At 43.0% G+C, this 26,664-nt stretch overlaps 1 protein-coding gene across 1 annotated transcript; it reads right to left on the bottom strand.

The window, feature by feature from the left end:
- Nucleotides 1–1,983: 1,983 nt before the first annotated feature.
- On the bottom strand, nucleotides 1,984–26,664 carry ca8 (carbonic anhydrase VIII). The gene is made up of 9 exons (XM_076078213.1): nucleotides 26,306–26,664; nucleotides 20,132–20,323; nucleotides 19,465–19,589; nucleotides 15,781–15,876; nucleotides 13,296–13,358; nucleotides 13,129–13,177; nucleotides 12,103–12,215; nucleotides 8,332–8,521; nucleotides 1,984–4,586 (listed from the first exon to the last, which is right to left on the bottom strand). Exons 1-8 carry the CDS (start codon nucleotides 26,376–26,378, stop codon nucleotides 8,387–8,389), a joined length of 846 nt encoding a protein of 281 aa, XP_075934328.1. The 5' UTR covers nucleotides 26,379–26,664; the 3' UTR covers nucleotides 1,984–4,586; nucleotides 8,332–8,386.

The following is a 26,664-nucleotide window of genomic DNA, read 5'->3' on the forward strand; positions in this document are numbered from 1 at the left end:
CTTTATGGTGGGGCAGTACCGGAGTTTCAGCTCCTGGAAGCCAGCAACCAAACACCGTGTCACATCCTGTCCAGTGCCAGCGACCAACTGACGGGCCCTCTTGAATGTGTTCGGTACTTGCGCTGTTGTAGGGAGCGAGTCCTATGAAGCCCCTTCTGCGTGTGACACTGCACGATTGTGCATGGCCTTTGTGAACTGCGGGTGAGAGAGGTCAGCAGTCACGATGACCCACCAAAAAATCCTAAGCAAAAAAGATTATTCGACTGCAGCCTTAGTATTCGTAAGTGTCCCCTTTCTGTCTCCTTGCATTCAAGTGTCTTATCTTTGTGTGTCGTCAGGAGGGAGCTGGTCCGCTGCAGGTCATCCCCCAGCTCCTCATACTGGGCTGACCCTAGACCAGAACCGATGCACTAGCAGTGCGTTAGTGTATTGTTGTTGTTCTGTTGGATGAGGGCTGTGTCCCCTCATACATCTCACTACAGCTGATTTTAAAGATGTAAATCATGCTCATATCTTATAAATCTGTATAAATACATTTAGTATTACTTCATTAGATTTAATGCAAGTGTATATATTTATATATATTGGTCACTTGACGCCAAAAAAATCATTCACATCAAGACACAAAACACGTGGTTATAAGTGTCAATAGATTTCAGATTAGAATGGAACATTTTTGGAATCATCGTTAACTGGCAGCCGCTCCGAGTTTAAAGAGATATCGATGAATAGTTTCATTGTAATAGCTGGTGAGTGCAACTGTTAAAGAAAGTTAAAAGGAATATTGGACCATACTCTTTTCCAAATAAGTTTTGGGAGAATGAATAGTCCGTCCATGTTTTAATAAATGGATAAATAAATAGATCTCACTCTACATGAACATACTGTACATGAGAATGTGCACAATATACTGTCGAAATATCTGCATCACTCCTCTGTTCATGCTCTCTGTGGACAGCTGAGCAGAGCTGAGGACAAATAATGCTAACAGATGACTGGAATAAACACCAACTTTGTCCTGGTAGATTTAGCAGAGTAAACACCACCAAACAACCACACCTCCATAGAGCTACCAGAATTTGGCTTCAAATATTTGAACAAGCCTGAGGTGTGTTAGACTCCCTCAGCCAGACTCAACTGACTGAACACAACCTGTCTTCAAATCAGCTCAAAGGATAAGGCAGGCGTTACTCCATATTCTTCTTTTTGTGTCCAGTAATCCCACGAACAGACCAAACCAACAAAGACTTAGTGCGTCTCTCAATACTTTCTGACTTCCCTTTGCTCTCTGTGACCCTGAGCCACAAGCGCATTGGTTCTTACTGAAGACATAAATCTTTAAATACAGCTCACAAATGGATCATTTCATTTTTAAAGAAGAACAGGGGCACTGTAGTTTTTATCAATTGTTATTGTTGTTATTGTTGTTTCAAGTCCAGTTCAGAAGCTGCTGTGGTGTTGTGAGTTTTTGAAAGCATGCCGGCACACTGGTGACCTCACAGACCCAGAGCAGATCTGAGCCGGTGAGTTGACCCAGAACAAATGAAGAAAGAAGCATTTTATGCAGGGAGCGAGAGCAGTGTGTTTATGTAAAGACTGAAAAACAAAGGTAAGGGGAGACGATGACAAAGGCCAGGAAGGGGGGCATTCACATTCAGACCTGCAGGAAGGAGACACAGTTGGCATTTGGTCATTCAAGGGGCCGACACAGCTGGGAGCCTGAAGTAGCACCTAGGTGTCATTTGGTTAGAAAGTCTGGCCACAATGTGTATTCTTCAAATTATTCAAACCGGAGGAATTGGTGCGTTTGTTGGGGACTATTTTCAGCGACGGATTAATCCGCATTTGGTGCTGGTTCATGGTAATGGGAGCGACCGTGGCTTACTGGGTAGAGAGGGTTGTTCGCTAACCGTAAGTTCACCGGTTCGATCCTCGGATGCAATGTGTCCCGTGTCGAAGTAGTAGAAAAAAAAACTCCATTCATTGTTTTTAGTAAGTCAGTGTTGTAGTTTATTGTTGCTTTACAGTAACAGGCATCAGTTCTCACAGTTTATTTCAGCTCAGTATGTACCTTTTAAATATTGCACACACAGAGGCCCATTCACACCTGGTATTAAAATGTGTTCTTTTTATCTTGTTTGTGGCCGCATTGTGATCAAATAGATGTAGTTTATGTCTGAATCACTTTTGCTAGCTACTGCTACTTGTAGCTTCTACTGGGCTTTTTTCCCATAAACTGTATAACATGTGGACTTGGTCTCCATGACGTCACCCACAGATTTCTGAGGAGCCGTTGTGAAGCTCAAAGCGGATGTCACTGACGACACAGTATGGCTCTAAAAATGGACAAACGGGTGGATCGTCGGTGGAGCTGAGGTGGCCCTAGTGTCACGGCTAGCAGCCTGAAACGGCACCACCCTGTCACTCAAAGCGGCCACGCCCTCAATTATGTCCAACTTTAAACCTTTGTATAAATTAAACAGATGAGTTTTATAAAAATTCACACCCATGTCATGAACATGAAAGTTATCTATAGAGAACAAAACCGTTTTTTGTACCAGGCTGTAGACACGTTTACTGTAAACGTGTCTACAGCCTGGTAGTGCCTGAGTGATGTAGAGACGCTGGCCACGTCTCTGGTAGCGGCAGCGACCTGTCAATAACAGTGAGCCCACCCTAAAACATACCCTGCTTTATGGTCTATTTGACTCTAAATGGACCATAATGTACTAAATGAACATCATGCTGTATTGAAGAAGACTTGAAACTAGAGATTGATACCATAAACTTATGTTTACAATGTTTACTGAGGTAATAAATCAAGAGAGAAGTAGTCTTTTTCTCATAGACTTCTATACAATCATCATTTTTGCAACAGTTGGAGTCACGCCCCCTGCTGGTCAGCAGAGAGAATGCAAGACACTTCCGCATTGGTTTCACTCAGCTGAACCGGAGGTTGCCGCCTGTTATTAACATGGAGGTCTGCAGGGATTGACTTTCTTTTGGAGCCTCAAGTGGCCATTTGAGGGATTCACACTTTTTGGCTTCATTTATCAGCACCAGAGGGTACTGCTTGGTTTTTCCTTATCCAGAAAACGTTGTCCAGAATCAGATCACATTATAATGCCAGGTGGGAATGGGGTAATATAACCTACACACACACACACACAAACACACACACACACACACACACACACAAAAGCAGTGCTTGTAACCCTCCCCGCTACTGAAACAATACGAAGGGGGTGACGAGAGTAGTGTTCGACTGATGTCAATGCCGTTTAAAGCTGCTAATAGTCCAAAGTTTGTGAAGAACTGTTTTTATTTAAAAAAGGAGAAAAGTGTTCAACACTACATTCTTAAGACAATAAACTGGCTCAGGGACTATCAACACTGTCATGGAGAATCTGGAGGGGGAGCCTAGAGGATAAAGCCACGAAAAAGACACCAGTTTGAACAGATGTCCGGTGGACTAGTCTTTACATACTTATCGCTAACAATGAGAACAGCACGAGGTAAGCGGGTGAGGTAAGTGTGAAATTTGAGAGTTTGAAGGACTTCATTACCCCGAGGACACGTAATGTAATGTGAGTTTGTCTGAATAAAGCTGTTGTGTGCGGTGAGATGATGTGGAGGAGCTGCAGTTAGATCTCACACACCGGTATTCACCTCAACACCAGATTACAACCTAACCGAGCAGTCTTATCAAGCTAATTAAGAAGTATCGATTACACCTTATTGGACACGTTAAAGGAGCAGTGTGTAGGATTTAGTGGTAACTAGTGGTGAGGTTGGCAAAAGGGCTTAAAAAGGGAAAAAAGTATAACATACTGTATGTTATATAACTTTTCAAACCAAAGTCAGCGCTTATATGCAGTTTGTTTTTTTACGCGGGAAAACCAGCAAAAATTGGCGACAGACTCCTTTCTATTCTTTTTCTGGTGTGACGTTCAATGACACAAAACAGGGTTAGTAAATAGTGAAAATGTTAGTTTGTTACTTATTCAGTCTCTCTTTCAAACTAATTTGGGACAATGTTTGAGTGCTGATTGAACGAAGACGGACGGAATTTGCCGGCACATTAATGGCAATTTTGTCGACTACAACTATGATTCGTAAATGTATTTTAATATAAACACGTTTCCCTTTCATCAAAACAAAATATTCAGGTTAGAAAAACAGTGTGTAAACTGTGTGTTGTAGCAGCTTTACTACAACACATTTAGTCTGGAGCACATAGCGACGGTCTGGTGGATCCACGTAACGTGGATGCAGCTATGCAGGTGTGTTAGTCTGTCTCACGGTACATTGAGTTTTTGAATGTGTGTGTGTGTTTTCAGATACATCTGTGGCTCATGCTTCCTCTTGTTTTGACAGCAGAGATGGCTGTAAAGCCTCCTATCATCTAATCAGGACACACAGAGACACACGGAGGATGTTACACATATACAGTAAGAATAAGAGGGGGAGAGAGGTGATGCAGAAAAGGACACACACACACACAAAAGTCAATCAATAGTTTCTTTGTCCACCTTCAGTCTCCCTCTAGTTCCATTCCTCTCCTCACACCTCGTCTTCCTGCTCCCCTGTAGAGAAAGGGAAATATGGATCAGATCAAAAGAAAACAGGGAGAGAAACCAGATGTGCTCCACAGCTGAGTGAAACCTCTTTTATTGCTCTTGGGTTTTGTTAAATATGTAGTTTTCCAACTTTCACACTTACTTCAGACTGGTGGGAAAGAAAAGAGTTCAAAGCTCCTCAAGAGAAACATGTTCAAAACTTCTCTATGAAAGTTGATATTTCCATCTGCAGCGCTATATATGAAGTCACTCGACCACCAGTCATCAGTCAAATGAAGTGTGATATACTGTATACGTATATACATCCTAACTAAGGTTCCACTACCTTCTCAGACTCAGTAAAATTACTGTAATATTGCATATTAGCCTGGTGCCTATGAATTGAGACCACTTACAGGAATTATTCTATGGGACTGGATGGTTGACAAAACAATAAATGGTTGTCCCTCAAAAAGCCTGAATTAGCCCTAAAACGGACGGAAATAATGTTCTATAAAGTTGTACAACCTTGCAGTGAAAGCTTCACACAGAAATCACAGTATGTCGGGAAATAATACATTTTAAAAAGTATTTATGGAATGTATTTTTGGTTGAGAAACGTCAACATTCAACGTATCCCGTGGTTTTTAAAAATGTACAATGCCAACATGTTTTCTGGGGTGTCATATGCTGAGCTGGGCCAGCTCTCTTAGAAGATGTCTGCTGATAGACCACTAAGCTAAAGGCGAACAAGGGTTCGCTATGATGACGTTTAGTCGTCTCATTTAGCAAACGCCTTTTTAAAGACGCCTAAAAGCTTCAAAGTTCATGAGTAAAGCACTGAAATATTTTATGTCACAGAACAAAACATTAAAGTTTCTTAAGTTTGTGTTAACCCCACACCTTATTTGAAGACCAAAAACAAATTTAAAAAAAACATTGACTTCGAGACAAGGGAACCGGAAGTGTGAAAATGCTGAGTCATTTCTAGGGTTCAGGACTCATTCCTGCACCACACTATACCATAAAAACTAATGACTAATGCCTCAGCTGTAATGTGTATTTATTGATAATTGGCTAATGTTAGCATGCTAACACACTTGTGAACATGGAAACAGTATACCTACTTAGCATTAGCATTTAACCTTCCTATTGTCAGCATTCTACTATTAGCATTTATCTTAAATCACATTGAGGGCAGCCAGATGGACAAACACAGTTGCAAGACAGGTTCTTTTATTTCCACAACAACATTTGCTCTTTTCAGCCGGTGATAGTCGTTTTTTACTCCTTTTTTAATGCTAGTTTTCTGTCCGACCTCCAGCTTCCTCTCCTCTCTGCTTGTCTTCGTCCTCTCTCTCCTTCACAGGTCTTGTCTCAGGTGGGTTTGTGCTGGTGGGACCAGATCGGTATCCGTTTACACTATATACAATAGTCCTCTGTCTCCTCCTCTTTCATCCCTCTGGCATTCTCACCTCCCCTTCACCACAGCGCCCCTATTCCTCCCTCCTCTCAACACACTTCTTCCCTCAATTTTCCCTCTTTCCCCAAAAGCTTCCTGTTACTCTGGCCCTTTACTATGAGCTGCGTTGAGGTCAACTCAGATATTCACTCGCATCACGTCTTAAAAACTATGTCGGCCTGCTCTTCATGGATATAGTTAGTTAGTATAGTGGACATCATAATGTTTGCAATGAGGTTAGCGAACCTCTAAGTGAAGGGGTCATTTGTTTAAAGAAGCATGAAGTTTACTCCTGACTCGTATTTCCATTTAATCCTCCCTGGCAGCATACGACTACTTCGCCCGTCCTGTTCCTTCAACGTGACCTCTACAGGTACAAGTGGTATTACGAGGCAGGACGGGCCGGGGCTAGCTGGTTAGCATGCTCATTTCAGTACAAATCTCTGCAACACAATACACAGACGTCTTTGACATAACGCCTACACTGTAATCATGTTCTGTTGACACAAAAAATATTTTTTAATAAAGTTCTCGCTTTACTCATTGCATCTTTAATATCCTCAACAACAGAAGATGCCACTGAGTTAAATTACGGTAAATAGAGTTTATTTGGAGCTTGACCCATAGTAAGGATTATTTAAAATATCTCCGCTCCTGCTAATTTGATTTTTGGACTCCCTTTTTTTCGTCTGTCTCTTGCAAGCCTCCCAACATTTAGGAAGTGCAATACTAAATTTAGATCACCTTTTAAAGAAAGAGGACATGGTTTGTTGAAGTCAGTTGCTACAGCAGGGTCAAATGAGATGATTTACTGCATGAAAAATACTGTGTTCCTCCTGTCGCTGACTCTATGTTGTGTACCGAGGCCAACTGATAGTAATGTGAAAGCGTCACACTGTGAAGAAGAATAAGCGATAAAAACAACACCAGCATTTCTTTGCAGGCTCATCTGTTTTTATACATCTTACCATGCTGACATGTAGAAATAACCACAAAGTTTTACTATCTGCAAAAGTTCAGAAAGTCTTTTCTGTCTCTGAGCTCCAAACGTTCTGCTCTGTCTTCCTGCCGCAGTGCTGCTGAGCTGAATCTGGGACCCGGCCGTACACTACACACTGCATATAGGCTTGTCCCAGATTAGTAACTGAACCGGGTTAGTTCTTCCAGGGCTTGACCCACTCCACTGTAGTTTCAGAGGACCCAGATACCTCAGGGACAGAATGCCTAGTTCCATTAAAAGACTGTTCCTTGAGAGGAAATGTGCTGAACTAACTAAAATCACAGAGAACAGTGTTTTTTATTCATTATACATTTATTTGACTCATATCTTAAGATTTAGTCTCATGTAGGTGGTGAATTAAAGCTGCACTAATACATGTTTTATATTAACAATGGACTAAGTGACTACATGTAAAGTAATACTAACAAATGATCACTTTACGGAGCATTGTAGAATTTTCAGCTTACTGTTTCGGTCTAACGGACGCAAATTTAGACATCTTACGAAAAGTTTTTTTCCATGTGTTCTCCTATAATGTCCAGCAACACGAGCAATCAGTGCGCAGGATCTGTTTAGGCAAAAAAACTACTTGGTTAAGTTAAGAAAAAGATGGTTGGGTTAAAAAAAGGATGTTTGTTTCTTAGCTAACACCACATACGTACGTTACGTAAGAAAAGTGAGTTGAAATGAATCAACATTGACTTGGTTTTGTGCGGGACTCGAACAGCAATCTCCTTGATGACAGTTCTGTGTTGGTTTGACCCGTCCATCCACCCAACCTTGCCCTTAAGCAGACTTCTACACTCTTTATACTACCTCACCTGACTTCCTCAGAGGCAGCCCTGCAGATCTTGCCTCTTGATTAAGTCCGTTATATACAGATTATAGTGCATTACTTTTCTAAGGTACGATTACAAACAGTGAATGCGAACAACTTGAGCTGGTGAGCATCGTGGAGCGTTAAGCAGCAGAGTGAATATCGAACTTACATTCATCGGGTGGAAGCAAAATAACTTCAAATGAATGCTAATGTTGCTCTGTGTCTGCTGGATGTGTAGATAGGCAAGTGTTCGCTAACAACAACCAAAACAAGTGCTGCTACTTTAAAGCTCCTTACTTACATTTATATATCAAGGGTTTACTGCAATGTCACGTAATCTGATGATTCATTGATGGAGAACAGGGTAGATATGTGCGTTGGACCTTCTCCTCAGGACAATACTTTTTTGTTAAAGTGGGCTGAAGCTACTCCAGCTGATGCACTGCATGTTAAAAACAGCACGGAGCAGAACTCATTGTGACACTGTTACCTTCTTGTATTTGTAGGTGCCACAGTTCTTCTGAGTCGGCAGTGGGAAGCGAAGATCACTGGAAGGCAGCGCGAACCGTCCGGTCACTGAGCGGCTGGGTGGGACGGAAGTTGTCCCCCAACATCCCATCGTTCCCTTCTAGTAGCTCCGCCCCTTTGAAATGGGACCGCAGCCTCCGAAACTCCTCGATCTGCAGAGGAGGAAAGATTTAATTTGAGAGGCCGAACTATAGGTGGCAGCTCCATATATCAAGGCTCCACACATACAGTATCAGGATTGATGTGTGTGTGTGTGTGGGGGGTGGGGGCACCGGAGCGTGGTGAGTACTCTGTCCCAGTATTACTTTCCCCTCTCTGTCTGCGGCTACGACCATTCATCCTGTGGCACTCTCCTCTTTTACTGTAATTTATGACACGAAGTATGTTGAACATATACCTTTTACTGTCTTGGATCTATTGGATTGAATGGACTCCTTGTGTTTTTAATACCCTGTTTAAAATCTTTGCTGTAATAAACTTTGTAATCTTGGGGGAATCCTGTCTCAGTCCATCATTTACCGCCACATGTACCAATAGAGGATCTGTGGGCTTTTAGTTGGTTTGAGCCAGTAGTAAAGGATCGGTGTACCCTAAAAATTGTAAACCAAATCCGGGCCTTGCCGTGGCCCGTGGTCGCATATAGATACACAGGATCATTCAAGTCCTCTGTATGACTTCAAACATTTGCTCTACACTCAGGGTTTCCTCGGGCTGTCAAAAGGAACCTGCATGGGGGAGAATTAGCAGACTGGGACCCATGTGGAGTCTCTAATGGTGGATAAAGACCCTTTAATGACATAATGATAGTGTGGGAAAGAAATGTGAGAATGTGACAGCTTTCAGAGCTGTGAAAGCTCAGTGAATGTGTTGTCAGTCTATTATTTCTGGTGATTTCAGCTCCTGATGTTTGCCTAAAGAAAGCATGGCAGATGGCTGAGCAAGCAACCTATATTTACCCAGCGCTACAAGAAACATCTCTTGTTTTCTTATTCACACCAGAATGTTGCATTCAGAACTGTGACGGAAAGGATTCACTATCTGACTTCCCGTTCACTTGTAAACCACCACTGATACTATCGCTTTTACACGCATGTACTGTAAAGTGGCTGGCCAAGACAAAGGACAGTTCCTGTGCTGTCGGGCTGTTGGCTAACAGAAACCAGATTTATAGCCCGCTGTCAAAGTGCAAAAGCCTGTAGGCATAGAAACACTTGAATACCTGCATGCACTGTGCACACACACACACACACACACTCTCTTTTAGCAGCCAATGATAGCCGGATGTTTGGAGACGTGTATTCTAGGTAAGCAGGACCTGCTGTTTTACAACTCTTCTGCTGTTTGTGTTCATTCAGCAGCTGGTGCTCAGATTAAACAAATGATATATATTATAATTTGACCTGCTGCTGCAGTGACATAGCTCAAAGAGGCTATTAATGAATAACTCTGAACATACAGACATACATACTTTAAGTTTAATTCTGACTTGCGCTTCCTGATTATATCTGATTCATCACAAATAAAAGTTCATAAAGCCAGAATTTGCCTAAGAATCATTCTGTATTGAAGTAATCCAGTGATAGTTGTCTGTACTTCGGTGAACTGCCAATAGCTAATTCTACATACTAAATGGTGCCAGTTTGACAAAATAAAGGCTAAGAAACGGGCTCAAGTTGTAGCCAGCAGTGGAACTCACTGCCTGCATGGCCACATGATGCTTCCTGTTTACATCCCCTAAAGTCCTCAGGTTCAGAGGGAGTAGATGGTCGGTGTCTGGGGGTTGCAGTTGTCTCAGTTTTGTCCGAGGGGTGTCAGCCTTTGACGTAGAAAAATGCAAAAAACTTTGTCAAATTTTTTGGTTTCTTCTTGCTGAAGTAGTTTTTCCTCTTTGGGCCTCTCAAGTGGTTTCAATTCAACAATTATGTTATTGAAATTATTTTTTAAATAATTGAGCGGCTCACATGTGACTATGACAATTAGCATCTGAACCGTTTTAATCAAAAAGAATCCTCGTGCCTAAAGCTTGCCGATGATTAATGTGCATCATCTCCGTACAAAACCTTGTGGAATGTTGTAAAGTCCTCCACATTTGAATGGACACAGCCTGAGGCAGGAGGACAGCCGGGAGTCATTGTCCCTGTTAGCATTTCAAAGGGTCAGCGTGCTAGAGGGCAGCATGGATGAAAGACTGGAATAAATGTCAGAGGATTAACCATCATCATCCTCGAAGAGAACCATGAGTCAGGCAGAGGCTGAATCCAAGGCAGTGTGACAGGCTCATTGATTGTCGGTGGGTGTAGAGGCTTCATGTTCTGTGTTGAATGCTAGAGGGCTTCAGGTCAGCGCTCCTGTGTTGTAAGAAGGCCACTAAAGGGCCCGGCATTGATCACATGTACAGCCTGAACTGAGGAAAAAGAGAGAGCAGTGCTCAAGCCAGGCTGACTGCTGCATGCTTGTATAAAATAGTCACGTGAGTGACGACCTTACTGTTGCTATGGTGAGCAGTTATGATCCTTGATTACATCACTTTTACTGCTCGCTACTTTTTCCCTCAGGGATATTGGAAAAGACAACTATATCTTCATCTCACTGTACACAGTTGATATAGTACATGTTGGCATGTACTGTACTTATGTACAAATTTGAAGTATTTATACTTGTTTCTATTTTCTGTTACTTTCTATTCCTACTCCAAATCTCAGAGGCAAATATTGTACTTTTTACTGCACTAACATCTTTAGTTACTTTACAGATCTTCGATCAAAACTATATCATAAACTATTCAAAATTATATCAATAAGGCTTTATTGGTCTTAAGTGGGGGATTGGTAAGCTACCCAGCAGTATGTAAAGTAATATATAAAATATGTTAGTTCATTCAAATTAGCTCCACTTTAACCAGCTGCAACAGTAAAGTGCTGAACACATTAATGGATCAATAATAATTTACTTTATGTACTTTGAGTATATCTTGTGCAAATGCTATTTTTCATTAGAGTAAGATTTTTAAGGCAGGACTTTTACGTGTAACAGAGTATTTCTACAGTGTCACATTACTACTTCTAATTAAGTAAAAGATCTGAGTACTGTGCAAGTGTCTGTCCACCTGATGAATGTCTCCTTTCAGCTGCTAAATGCTGCACTTTGTTCACCAGCTGGTCTCTAACCGGGTCTGTCTGTCTGTTTGCTGCTGAGCAGGTGGAGCACAGTGGTTCTATCAGAGCTTCATCACTGAACGCAGAGAACCAACACAATGAGTTTAGAGACGCTCAAATACTCAAAGGCTGAGGTGAACAGAGTCTGTTGCAACAATGGGTCATTTAAACCCATTGTTAATAAAATATATATTAATTAGGTAGGAATGAAAGACAGGATGCAGTCATGAGTAACCCCTTTACAAGCTGATTATAACACTCCTAATATGGCAAAAGGAACCTAAAAGAGTACTTTTGAACTTTAACATAGCTGGTAGTAATATCAGTATTGATGCCGTCAAACCAGAGATATGGCCTTTTTCATGTGTGTCATGCAGCATGCTAGCAGCAGCTACATCTAGCCTCAGGCAGAGATGAGCAGCGGGCTAATACAGAGGTCTGGTAACTAGCTCACTTCTCTCTGACTCAAGACATTTATCAGATTTCACACAGCTCCTTCTGGAGCCACAAAATGCTTAATACATACAACTTTAAAAAAAATATATACAGCGGTACTTTGTTTTGTAGTTATGTTTTACCTGTAACTGTGAGATGGTGAGAGGGTAGCGGTAGAGGATCCAGGTCACAGTTTCACTACAAGGTGGTGTGGTCAGAGATCCTTCATACACCCAGTAGTCTCTCAGTAAAGGGTCTGGAGGCAGATTAAACAATTTATGTCAAATAAAACGCTTCAAAAATCTGTTGGTGAAAGCATATTTTATTCTACAGCTGTGCATTTTAATAAACAATCCAATTTTCTGAAATGGTGAGACTAGCTTACATGTTAGCACTGATACAATTGGAAATTAAAAGGTGGGTAGAGTAGGTGCTCCACTTAGCACAATGTACAGAAATGATCAAATGTCCAGAAATGCATCATTTTGTTATACTATGCTTGGGGATTCTGGCGATTCGGGAACCCCTTGTCTTGAAATTAGCCACCGTCCTTCAAAATGTGATGCATGTCACTGACTAGGGATGGACTCCACTCGCGGGTTATGTTTTAAATTCGGTAAAATACCTAGATTCATTAATGGGGCTAATTTAGAAACTCAGAGGATATCTGTGATTAAGGGATTGCCTCCACGGCTGAGCCAGCGGCTAGCAGCTAACTGTGCTAACAGTGCAAACAATGGCAACAGTACTGACAGAGCTAACACTGTTTACCTGGTGCAGGACGGCGTTATGTGTGGATGCACTTCGCCAAACAACTGCCAAATGCAATATTTGCAGGAGGGTTCTCACGACAAAGGGAGGAACAACAAGTCCCTGCTTAAATATCTATCTACCGTTCATCATTTTAAAGTAATAACCGTTTAACATGATGGACGGAGGTGAGTTTTCATGACTTGATTAGGACGTTTGTGCTGTCTCACGGTTCTACTCCTTGTTCTGTGACATGTCAGAGTCACGTTGTAAAGACTGGCATTAAGAATGAATGAATTGATGAGAGGATGATTGAGACCCAGCAGGCTGCCAGCTTGGGTCAACTATGGCGGTATAATCTAAAACTTATGTTTATATATTCATTATGCATTTGAAATAAAAAAAGGTTTTCTGCTCACCAGGCAACAGAGTGTTGGGGTTGAAGCAGGGGATTATCTTGCTCTTTCCCTGATGGTGTGACAGCAACACAACAGAAATGATTGTATTAATGTATCATGCATGTTTAACAGTGGGGTTATTCATCTGATGTAAAAACTTGTCCTTGTTTTTTCAGGTTTAATCTCACCTTGTACTGCAGGTCCTGTAGAACTTCAGTGATGGCCTTCAGACCCAGGTGCTCCTTACCGATCTGATAAAAACAAAGCGTTACGGGTTTCAGTTGGTGGACTTATCGACGTATCTTATCAGTAACAGCCTAAAAGACGTCAACAGAGCTTTAAGAAGATCTTAGTTTGTATCTGCCGTATCCGTACAGGAAGTAAGCAGGAAGTAGAAACTAAAGAAGCTGTCAAAAACAGGACGTGTGCGGTTGACTGTGGCCTCGGGAGGTCAGGGCCGTCTGGGGTGAAACCAGAAGGTGACTTCTGCAAGGTGTCTTCTCACTGGACTGGTGCCTCAGATCTCTCTCAAAGTGATGTTATTCTCTGAGGTTTGATGGAGTTAAAGTTCCCACCTTGTTTAAAGAAGTTTTGTTTAAAGAAACTAAGGATCATTTCAACAGTAAAGTCCTCATTTCATCTGAATATTACAGGACGTGTTTTCCAACTCCTTTCACAGACCGACTTATATTATTACACTGGATGGTTCAAGCTCATCTGGAATGAACCTGTTTGTTCATTTAGCAAAACAAATCTTACAATCCCAGGAAGGAAAAACACTTAAAGGCCACACTGACGTGCTGAAAGAGTCAATGTTTTTAAAACTGAGGGACATGGAGGGGGAAAAGCCTGCAGATAGGCCTACTTTCAAAAAGTTCAAAATCTTTTTACAAAAATATTGTGTCAAGCACAGATGGGTGGTTCTTCTCAAATATATTCCACTCAGTGGCAGTTGTATTTACATTGATTCTACCCTCCTTGATAAAAACAGGGTAGGAAATTGAAATTTTCATTATATTATATGTTATATATGTAATACAATATATGGTAATATTCATAATGATTAATTGCTGGACTGTTGTATTGAACTGCTTTAGTTACAGTTAGTTGTACCTAATGAAACCACAATCACAATTGGAGGCTACATTACACTGACATTGAATAAATGTAGCATTAGTTATTTTCTTCAAATTTGTCGCACAGATCTTGTCTCAGTTTGTCTCGAATGTATTCTGATGATAAATTGTACTGAAATGTATCTTATGTAGAGAGGGTTGTCCGGTAACCGCAAGGTTGGCAGTTCGATCCTTGGCTACCACGTGTCCTGTGCTGAAGTGTCCCTGAGCAAGACACTGAACCCCTAACTGCTCCCCGGGCGCTTCTCAGCACCCCACTGCTCCCTATATATACTAGGGATGGGTTGAATGCAGAGAACTTCCCCGCTGCGGGACTAATAAAGGATTATTAAAAGAAATTAAAAAGCAAATAAATATCTAATCCCAACTCTCTCCTTATTGAAACATGGTTGTTTCAACACTTTTCTTATTCTCATGACAATTTCTTTAACCTTTTTTTCCCTGTCAAACTGAAGGATTTTGACACACACGTATGTGGTAGATAAACATACAGTATGTTTAATATTAAGTAGCTTACATTTAAAGTGTTTCAGGCATTGTCAGAATTTTTTTACTTTTTTATGACCTGGTATGAAAATGATAGAGGAAAAATGTAAGACCCAATAAAAGCTTATGCTTGCATCACTTCAATACAAACTAGCATACTCAAATAATACCAACGACAATTAAATTCCTAAAAAGCAAGTGAAGGCAGCATGCTAGTCAGCTTAACATGTTGTTAGCTGTTATTAGCTCGTAAAATTAGACAGCTGTGTGTGCTTTGTTAATTGCTAAGTTGAGGTAGCTCTATTTGTTGGCTCAGGCAGCATGCTAGTTAGCTGAACTGTTTTAGCTGTTTCTTTTGTTGGCTAGCATGTTGTTAGCTGACGTGTAGACAGGATGCTTTGTAGCTTTCAAAGGTGGAGTAGCAAAGGATAATTGTGTGGTTTGTTGATTGGTGGGTTGAGCAGAGTGCTCCTAGTGGTAGCAACATGCTAGCTAGGTTATGTCGTTAGCAGGTTGACATTAACCAGCATGCTGTAGTAATAATAATAATAATAATACATTTTATTTATATAGCGCTTTTCAGAGTACTCAAAGACACTTTACATTAAAATCATTATATATAAAAGCAATACACTAAAAACATAAAATACACAATATCGGTCACACATTAAAAGCAAATGCTGTAGCTTGTGATGTTATAAATACAATAGAAAGAAGTGAATAGCTTGCTATAGAGGAGGGTGGTTCTGGGACACAATACATTCTCAGTACATTCTCGCACAAATTTATATTGAAACAATATTACTTTTTTCTATGGTAAGACAGGTGTAGGCTACATTATTACATACATTTACTGTATATTGGTAAAAATATATATGTATATATATATATATTGGGAAAAAACATGTAGGACGCAATATGCGCACATTCAGGTTACATGTGTATATTTTGTCAAATGTGAATTTTGATCTGGCAGTGTTGAACTGTGTTAAAACCAACCCCTTATCTGGTTACTATGCCAGCCTACTGGTTCTTGATGTGGATGTTTTACCTGCACGAAAAGAGCTATGATGAGGACTCCGTTCTTCTTCCCAAGAGCATCCTCCAAAGTGTTGAACAGAGTGCTGTTCCAGTGAATCAGATGTAGCTAAAGATGGACACAGAGACAACAGAACACAACCTGTGTTTGAGAGGCCATTGTTATTAACAGGTGTATAGAACAGTGGTAAGTGAGAGAGTGAGAGACCATCAGCTGGGGGTGAATGATGGCTTTCTATATGGACTCTTATGTCAAGTTAATGTGACTGTGGAGAATCGATTGGAAAACCTCTACCCTGAAACACATTATCAGACCAGACCACAGAGCTATACTTGATAAGACTGAAAGCTGCCTTGGGACTTATCTTAAAATATATATATATTGTCACGATCAGGCTTTGCCCTGTGTGTTCTGTGTCTTTGTTTCTTTCTGTAGCTCCTCACTCACCTAATCAGTTCATTCAGTGCACCTGCCAGTCACACTCACCTCATCAGCTCATTTAGTCTCACCTGTTCACTCTGCCTAGTCACTATTTAAACCCCTGTCTTTCACTCACTGACTGCCAGATCATTGTGTTTGTTTCCCATCCAACCCGCCCGTTTTGCTCGTCCTGTTCCCGGTTTTCCAGTCTGCCTGTTCTGCCTTTTCCTGCCGGATTTTCCCCCTCGTCTTTTGTCTTGTCCCTGGATTCCCTGTTTTTGGTTCATTAAAAACCCTTTTTGCACTACACCGTAGTGTATAATAAAAACATTAAGCAGACAGATTAGGCTGTATAAGGCAGTTATATCCAGTAGTAGATTACGGTCTGCGTCTGAGTCCTCATCATGCCCCGTGACAGAATGATCTGGCCCAAGATGGACTCAGCAGACCACAGTATGGAGTGTCGTCTCCCCGACTGGTATGAACAATTCATGGGAACCCGTCTGGCCTTTGGAGAACCTCGAGGTGTCCAGAAGGCAGACCGTGACCTAATGGACATCCCGGTCAAACCTCGAAGGAGACAGAGGCAGAGGAAGGGCCAGACTCCCTCTCCCGCTGGGCCGCAGTTATTCCCCGCTCCCGCTGGGGCGCAGCCGACTCCAGCTCCCCGTGTCAGGTCGGCGGTTCGACCGACTCCAGCTCCCTGTGTCCGGTCGGCGATCCAGCCGACTCCAGCTGTCGCCTCGGAGCAGCAGCTATCCCCAGTCCGGGCCGCCGCCGTCTCCGAACCGCAGCGACCTCCAGTCCGGGCCGCCGCCGTCTCCGAACCGCAGCGACCTCCGGTCCCGGCCGCCGCCGAACCGCAGCGACCTCCGGTCCCGGCCGCCGCCGAACCGCAGCGACCTCCGGTCCCGGCCGCCGCCGAACCGCAGTGTCCTCCGGTCCCGGCCGCCGCCGTCTCCGAACCGCAGCGACCTCCAGTCCCGGCCGCTGCCGCCTCCGCGCTGCAACGACCTCCAGCCCTTTACCCCGCTGGGTCATCAGTCTATCCCCCTGAGCCCCAGTCTATGGACTCCGGTTGCCCGGAGCCTCATCTCCAGCCCCTGGAGACCTGTTCCCCGTCTGATCTCCAGCCCCTGAAGACCTGTTCCCCGTCTGATCTCCAGCCCCTGGAGCCCTGTTCCCCGTCCGATCTCCAGCCCCTGGAGCCCTGTTCCCCGTCCGATCTCCAGCCCCTGGAGACCTGTTCCCCGTCCGATCTCCAGCCCCTGGAGACCTGTTCCCCGTCCGATCTCCAGCCCCTGGAGCCCTGTTCCCCGTCCGATCTCCAGCCCCTGGAGCCCTGTTCCCCGTCCGATCTCCAGCCCCTGGAGCCCTGTTCCCCGTCCGATCTCCAGCCCCTGGAGACCTGTTCCCCGTCCGATCTCCAGCCCCTGGAGCCCTGTTCCCCGTCCGATCTCCAGCCCCTGGAGCCCTGTTCCCCGTCCGATCTCCAGCCCCTGGAGCCCTGTTCCCCGTCCGATCTCCAGCCCCTGGAGCCCTGTTCCCCGTCCGATCTCCAGCCCCTGGAGCCCTGTTCCCCGTCCGATCTCCAGCCCCTGGAGCCCTGTTCCCCGTCCGATCTCCAGCCCCTGGAGCCCTGTTCCCCGTCCGATCTCCAGCCCCTGGAGCCCTGTTCCCCGTCCGATCTCCAGCCCCTGGAGCCCTGTTCCCCGTCCGATCTCCAGCCCCTGGAGCCCTGTTCCCCGTCCGATCTCCAGCCCCTGGAGCCCTGTTCCCCGTCCGATCTCCAGTCTCTCGAGTGCAGTTCCCCTCCTGGTTCCCAGTCTCTCGAGTGCAGTTCCCCTCCTGGTTCCCAGTCTCTCGAGTGCAGTTCCCCTCCTGGTTCCCAGTCTCTCGAGTGCAGTTCCCCTCCTGGTTCCCAGTCTCTCGAGTGCAGTTCCCCTCCTGGTTCCCAGTCTCTCGAGTGCAGTTCCCCTCCTGGTTCCCAGTCTCTCGAGTGCAGTTCCCCTCCTGGTTCCCAGTCTCTCGAGTGCAGTTCCCCTCCTGGTTCCCAGTCTCTCGAGTGCAGTTCCCCTCCTGGTTCCCAGTCCCTCGAGTGCAGTTCCCCTCCTGGTTCCCAGTCTCTCGAGTGCAGTTCCCCTCCTGGTTCCCAGTCTCTCGAGTGCAGTTCCCCTCCTGGTTCCCAGTCTCTCGAGTGCAGTTCCCCTCCTGGTTCCCAGTCTCTCGAGTGCAGTTCCCCTCCTGACCCCCAGTCTCTCGAGTGCAGTTCCCCTCCTGACCCCCAGTCTCTCGAGTGCCGTCCTCCTGACCCCCAGTCTCTCGAGTGCCGTCCTCCTGACCCCCAGTCTCTCGAGTGCCGTCCTCCTGACCCCCAGTCTCTCGAGTGCCGACCCCCGGACCCCCAGTCTCTCGAGTGCCGACCCCCAGTCTCTAGAGTGCCGACCCCCAGTCTCTAGAGTTCCGACCCCCAGTCTCTAGAGTTCCGACCCCCAGTCTCTAGAGTTCCGACCCCCGGACCCCCAGTCTCCAGAGCTCCGTCCTCCGGACCCTCAGTCTCCCCAGTCTGCCAGGCCGGCCATCCCTCCTCCGGACCCCCTCCACCCACCCGGTTGTGGACTCTGACTCTCGGCCTCGGAGGAGTTTTTGCACTACACCTGACTGTCTGCGTCTGAGTCCTCATCATGCCCCGTGACATATATATATATATATATATATATACATATACATATATATATATATACATATATATATATATATATATATACATATATATATATATACATATATATATATATACATATATATATATATATATATATACATATATATTTACATATATATTTATTTGAGCTTTTTATCGAGGCTATAGGTGTAAAGTTTTCAGACATATAGATGGGCACAACCCCAATCTAAATGTTACCTAGACACATATAAAGACATTGATTTTAGCCTGTGAAAAACAGTAGAATCAAAAGTGTTACTTGTTAGAGAAGATTAAACAGGTTCTGTGTACAAGGACTCAACAAGCTACGATGTTATCTGAAGGACAAATGTCAATGCCACAAGGCCAAACATGTGAACACTATTTCTTTAGTCTCTAAGAGGCTGTTGGTCTGCTTTGAATGTACGTGTGTGTGTGTGTGTGTGTGTGTGTGTGTGTGTGTGTGTGTGTGTGTGTGTGTGTGTGTGTGTGTGTGTGTGTGTGTGTGTGTGTGTGTGTGTGTGTGTGTGTGTGTGTGTGTGTGTGTGTGTGTGTTTGCGTCTTTGCTCTACCTCCATAGGGAAAGCCTTGAAGTTGACAGTGTGCTCTGATCCTCTCTGGTTCTCCTTGCCCCAGTGGAACCGAACCTCGTGAAGCTCATATTCATGATCACTAGGCAACGGACCGCCGGTAACCACTGACAACGGCACAGAAAACCCAGGGCATTGTGGGCAAGCATACACAGGAAGTAGAAGACAAATCAAAGCGATCAGAAGTCACTTCTCGGTCCTTACATCTCGCTCGTTACTGCTAATGTGCAATTCTTAACAGAGATGAGAAGGAAGCGAGATGGCTCACTCGTCAGCTACTTCCATCATCAGCTCCGGGAAAAACAATGTGTTTAATTCAGAATGTTAATGATTGGACACAGTTGGAAATGGTCTATAATGTGTGTTCATGTATGTCTCACACATTTATGTTTGTAGATGTGATGTACATAGAAGTAGCCATAAATACTCATATCATACTGTACCTCATCAGACTGCATCGAGAAGACATTAAAACTTAACAAGTATAATCAACATTTTAAAGAGGGTTGTTTACAGTGGGCTAAATTCATTCTTGTTTTCACACATTACATAAACGTGCATGAATGTGTCTCCAACCAATAACCCACTACTTTCTCATCACTTTTTAAACAATAAGTAGAGTTTTGACAGGTTGTCTCCTGGGAGTTACCTGACTTGGACTTGAGAATGATGCGGACGGTGTGTCCGTCATTGATGACCTCACAGTCTCGACACACCACGTAGTTTGGTGATGAGCCCACGTCCAGGAGAGACGGGTCATACTGAGCCTCCCTGGAGTTCAAGTTAATGGGAGACTGGTACTCGCCGTTGGCTGATGGGAAATGGAGTCCCCATTCTACACCTATAAGTGAAAACAGGCACACGAACAAACACATTACATGGACCATATCTATCTAGGTCATTAGTAAAAGTATGTGAGTATTATCAGAAAAATATCTTTACAGTATCAAAAGTAAATGTACTCAATCCAGAGCAAGTCTACCTGTGAGTGTTTATATACTACATATATTATCTATATACATATACTGTATATATTATATTATACTAGAAGTATATCATTAGATTATTACTCTGACGTTAAAGTAGCATTTCACACTTGTAGTTGGTTGAAGTGAAGCAAATATTTAACTGTTTAATTTTGGGCTGTAATTTATGATTAATATTTCTGTCAGGAGGATCATGCGATTGCTCACGTGTCCCAGAGTAAGTGTGCACCTCTGTGTCCGTCTTTGGCTGATCTTGCATTCTGCTGCAGCAGACTGCATAATATTTTGGCTGGCCGGTTATGGCTCCATGCTCAAGGACCTCTCGTAGTTGCGGTGACTCACACTTTCTGAAAACAACTTTATTGCCTGTTTTATACTGCCATTGACTGCCTGCCTGACTGCCTGCAAGTGAGAACACTGTTTGTCTGAGCTGTTTGGCTCACTTTTAGTGTTTTGTACAGAGGGTTTGGCTAACAGCTAACAGAACTACCAGTACAGACACTGGTAGTTCTGTTAGCTATTTGTCGCTACTCAGCCACTGCCACACGGGCAGACAGCTTGGTGAGTTTCATTTTGTTTTGGGCTAAACATGGTAATTAGCATTATTACATGAAGAGTGACTTAAACAATTTATCAGTAATCAAAACAGTCGCTGATCACTTTTTAGATAATTGACAAATGGATAAGGACAAATTGTAGATACTGTTTATTCCTTTATGCATCATATTATTGAAGTCAAGTGTCAAAGCTTCATTTGTAGATAGACTCAAATTTGTCGTGGCAAAAGATGAACCTTAAACAAGAGCAAAAATACATACAATTAAAATTAATAATGTAGTTTCTGTGTGTTTAATAGAGAAATAGCTCTGTGAGTTTGTTGTGTTTTAGGTCTGTAGCTTACCAGAAAGACATACAGGTGGAAATAGCTTGCTTCTGTCAAAAGTGAGAAAGAGGATGTTCTAAGGAAAGCTAACCAACTAGCTAACCGCTCTAAAACTGCCTCAATTATGTTGCATCATGCTAGCAAGAACGCTTGTCAGGCTACAACGACAACAGTCACCTGGGTCACGAAAGTACACAAGGCCCAGTTATTGCTAGCTTAATAACGGTTTACCGCTTGTTAAAGCACTATGTCTCATTTTGTATTTCTACATAAATGTTAAATACACACAATGTCTACATTCAGTGACGTTTTGTAGTCGCTAACAAGCTAGCTGGCTGTTTCCACCTGCCTCAAGTCTGTGTGTTAAGCTAGTCTAAACATATCACAGAGCCATGCTGCTGCATTAAACACACAGATTAGATTGATATTGTTTCTATGATTTTACTCAGAAAAACAGTAAAGTTAGTCAAGTGTTGAGTTTCTGCAAACACAAGGTTTCTTTGTTTAACTATGTTGTGTAGTGCTGCAGAGGTTCCTCCTCTATTTACTCTTGAAAATAAGAAGTACATCATTATCTGTCCTGTTACATAACCTGGATGATGAATCAATAAATGTGATATGTGAGTACTTGACAACAACGGAGTTGAATTATTGTTGTGCATTTAAGTTTCCTGTGAAGTAAAGGTGAAAGCGGTTTATTCGTGACCTTTGAGAAATTATTTGTGACATAATGGAAAAGACCGAGAAGGAAGGGAAGCAAGTTGTAAGTGCTTGAAAACAAATGTAAGCAGGTTGTGGTTGCAGAAAGAGGGTCAGCCTGTCTAACTGGGACAGTTAGTTGCATGTATATTTGTATGAGAGATTGAGATATTGCAATATCTTTTTAAATAATGTGTGAACACCGTCTTAGTTTATGAGTCTAGAATGGTTGCTATCAACTTAAAGTCTGTTGTGCTGGCAGAGTGAAGAAGCACAGCAGAGTAGAGAAAGTGATACTACGTGACGCCTAAGGTGCCCACTGGTCTAGATTCCCTTCAGCTTTTTGCTGACCACAATCACTCTAACAGCACAATGAGAACATTGTGAGGTGTGTGGAACCCAATGTGTCTTTAAAAAGAGGAAGCGAACACTTTTGGTGGAGAGTATCGCGTTCAAGAAAGCCCAGTACACCAGTAAACCCGAAAATGTACTCAACTCCTCCCGGGAGGCCTCTCTACTGCAGACAGGCTGACTACTCTCTCCATAGCAGAGAGGGGTGAGGGGACCCGTCACATTCCCTCTTTCCTCAGCAACTAGAGCCATGACAACACTTGACTAAAAGCAGTGAGGGGTTCAGTGCAGCTACAGTACACACAACTGTGCTGTGTGTGTGTGTATGTGCTTGTAGGGACATAGAAATGAGTTTTATTTGGGAAGGTGCTAGATCACATTGCTAAACCATATACAACTACTGACTACCTGGTTGACTGATTGTCAGTCAGTTAATGTACTTGCCAGCATGATGTTATTACTGTATCACAAAAAACATGATTTAATACTGCATTTAGCAAATGAAGTCAGGTTGTTGAGACGTAGCCACAACCTACTTCAGGTATGTTTCTGTTCTGTAGCTTTTGGTTCTTCATGTATTCGTGCATCTACAAGTCTTCACCATAGGAGTGCAGACAAAACCTCATTGGATGTCAGGTTTTATAGACCTTTCCTTTATCTTTTTCATTCATATTAGCACAAATTGCCAAAATCCTAGATAACCTTATTGGCACATGAAGAATATATTTAGTTTGCCTCCTAGCAAGAAAGCCATCACCCTGAGATGGCTGCGAGACAAACCAACCAGCAAAGGACGACTGACCTGCAATTGAAAAATAAATAAACTGTGTGTTTTTGATGTTTATCCTATGACTACAATACCCGGTCTTCTAAAAATGACGTTCCCATAAAACTAAAACGATATTGTCAATTATTTTGTTTTCGGTTAGCTTGTGTTAGTTCTGGTCCACACAGTTTTGTAGAAGTGGCTTTGTTCCAGCTTTGTTGGTTGGTCCAGAGAACCAAAACAATGAACTGAGTTGCAGTCACGGCTATTTCATTCAGTTAATAGCCATATTATTCATCCATACATCTTTAAAAAAAAAAATAAAAAAAAATACGTTTTCGAAATGGTACCAATGCAATGAGTAAAGTGGGGACTTAAACCAGTGAAATGCCAGACTAACTTTGGATAACACTGACTCATGCTCTGTGGCCACAACAAACCAACGCAGCTGACTGAGTTACCTTTGTCATGTTCGTTTGTCTGTTGGTTAGCAGTATACCTCAAGAGGACAGCACTTGACGGGCACGAGTCAATTCTATTTATATATTCCATTATCACAAATCAATAATTTAGGGGCCAGGGGGCAGAAGCAAAATTCTGTTTTCAGTCAGTCACTGGTCAGATTCGCTTTAAGTTTCACCGTGAAACTCAGATACTTACAGGATTTAGACATTCTCCAAAAAATCAACATGACTTTTCCATCACTAACAGTATTTTGTTGCAGATCCAGATTCACATGCAGATTACTGCAAAAGCTTCCAAATACTTTTTTTATAAAAAGAAAAAGAAACATTGTCCAGTCTTGGTGGAGCTGTGTCCTCTCACTGAACTTTAGTTGATAATTCATATCATATCATTGTGTGGAGTTTTTACGATAACTTAACTATTGCCACAGGAATTTTTTTTTATTCGGAATTTAAAAGCACAACTTTAAAATGTATTCCAAATGTATTTCCATAAATAGTATGTATGGTCTTTTCAAAAAATCATAAATTATTTGTTGTATTCTGTCATTATTTGCTTTTATCTTCAATGGCAACTCATTGTTTGTAAGTCAGTTCTTCCAACATTCTAATGAAGACCTTGTAATATCAAGTGTCCTGCAGAAAGCTTTTAACCTCCCATGCACAATATGGCTCTCTGCACGATAGCATGTAAGGAGTAACCAATTCAAATCATTTCAAAACTTTAAACATATTATCTGTGTCAATGGAACATCCCATTACTTTTCCCTGTAGTTAGAATGTAGATTACTTTTAGTACAAAAGGTTTCCTCAGGACACGGATGTGATATTTGCAAGCCATACATTAATGTCTATGTTATGCCTACAAAGTATACTCACAGTGAGAATTTCACAGCTCAATATCACAGTGCATCCCTCGATGCTCAGTAAATGCAGCAGCAGAAAGAAGACAGAACAAACCAACACAATTTATATTTACTCATCACTTTGAACTTTCACATGTACTTATGTGTCAGTGAACATCTTGGAACCCAGATTATCTTTCCCTGTGTGGAAAAGTTGAATTGGACTAACATAAATCAGCTCCAGGTAAGGCTGGCCACTACTGGACGTGTCTCCTTTCACTCCGATCTTGTATCTCGTAAAGATAAGCTTACGTGTCATGTGGAGTATTACTCAGCCTGTGAAAACAGTTGAAAAATGTCTTCTGTGGTTCTGGAGGAGCATTGTTTTATCTAAGAAAGAGCGTGGCGTTTGAACGACATGACAGCGAGGCCCTTACAGAGTCACAAAGTGAGAGGAGCTGTTTCAGAAAGCCTTGGTCCCACAGGTAAAGGTCCCACAATGTTACGTGACTGATGGGGAGCATTGCCACGGCTTGGATGGGCATGAAGCTCTCCTGGCTGAATAATCAGCACAAGAGATGTGTTAAAAAATATCTGGCTCTTGGACGGAAAAGGGTACAAGCCTGGCTAAATGTAAAGTGAGAAGGTAACTACCACTCCCAGTATGCACTCCGGCAAGAAACTCCCAATCACGGAGCTTAAACTTTGACACTATCCTCAACCAGAATCTACTGGCAGTCTGTGATACCATCGGAGTGCTGGGGGTTACCGTCCACATTCACTTGCGTTGGGTCAGTCAAGAGGACCGCATGCTGACTTTAGGAAGCTTTTTGCTCTGCGTCGCCTGAATTTATTTGGTGTTGGAGACCCTGAACTGGCCTGTATCTCAACAGGCTTTATGCGTGTCCAGTGCTGCAGGATGAGGTCTGTCTGGCACACTTCCTTGACTGTAAACCAGGCTAAACGGCTGGAGAGTAAGCAGAAGCAGGCTTACCCTGAGACTCTGTGCTCTCCCTGATTGTGCTGAGATGCAGTCAATTATACCCAGAAAGCTCCAGAATGCTGCTTCAGTCCAACTTCAGTGACTGGCTTTTTCTGTTATGTTTGCCACTGATGGCGGAGGGAAGCTATTGGTCATGTCAGAGATGGTAAACCTCCATTTGCTAAACTCTCGCGAGATGGTTGAGGTCTGGCATTGACCTTCCAATGGTTAAGGTTAGGACAGGTCCTCGACAGCAAGTCTTGCAGGACTTTTCAGATTTACCATCTAGACAAGACCCTGCATAAGGAAGCATATAAGGAAGCATAAATTTGTCTCTTTTGGATTCAATTTTGGATGAATTCCGTAACTATGGTGCAGCGTTTTGTTCACTGCAATGACGAAATGCGCAAATCAGCAATGATCGATAAGGCTTGTGGGAACTGGAGTACATAAAGCCGTCCCCATGGCAAACTTACAGAACAAAAACAATAATTCTGAGGAACTATGGAAATTATTAAAAATATGGTATCAATTTTGTATTTCTTCGACCTTTTTATATTTATTCCAAACAAACTATTCCAGCTGCTTTCATGTAAATCTGTACAGCAGAGGAACACCCACACAACTGTTTAAAACAGCAAAAAGTTACATGTATTAGAGTAACCTTTAAGAAAGGCCAGCAAAACAGACAAAACTCCACCTATAGAATGAACAGGCCGACACAGTAAGAAAATAATGCTTTTGGTTAAGACCCCTTTTAAACCCATCTGGACCCTGAACTTTTTTTACAACACCCCATATTTCCCAGCATCCCTCCACATGCTGATGAAGACCAGCACCGGCCTACCTTCCTCGTAGCCCCAGTCCAGCTCATCTTTCCCCGGGTTATAATCCGACTCCTCGTTCACACTGTCAGCCATGGTGTTTGGCAGTCTGCTCACTGCGGGTAGAAACCAGTCCGTCCTCCCAGTAGACGCACAGTCACACTGGTTTGGTCCGTTCACTTGGACACAAACTGAAGTCTCTGAACTGACTGAACTGCAGCCTGCTGGATGGGTTCCCAACTGAGCAACGACTCCCTCGGCCTTTCACTTTCTTCTTTAAGTCTTTTTCTGTTCTTTAGATTATTTTCTTTCTTCTATTCTTTGCGTCTTCTTATCCCTGTATGTCCTCTCTCTCTCTCTCACAGCTACTCACTGATGTGTG

The sequence above is a fragment of the Anarhichas minor genome, unplaced genomic scaffold (genome assembly GCF_050575085.1).
Source record: "Anarhichas minor isolate MPS153535 unplaced genomic scaffold, ASM5057508v1 ptg000006l, whole genome shotgun sequence".
In the NCBI taxonomy this organism is placed as follows: Eukaryota; Metazoa; Chordata; class Actinopteri; order Perciformes; family Anarhichadidae; genus Anarhichas; species Anarhichas minor.

Coding starts and splice junctions, on each gene's coding strand:
- ca8 (XM_076078213.1), bottom strand. CDS start 26,378: ATGGCTGACAGTGTGAACGAGGAGTCGGATTATAACCCGGGGAAAGAT. Junction 20,324..26,305: donor GGACTGGGGCTACGAGGAAG/GTAGGCCGGTGC, acceptor TTTCACTTATAG/GTGTAGAATGGGGACTCCAT. Junction 8,522..12,102: donor TCACCATCTCACAGTTACAG/GTAAAACATAAC, acceptor CCTCCTCTGCAG/ATCGAGGAGTTTCGGAGGCT.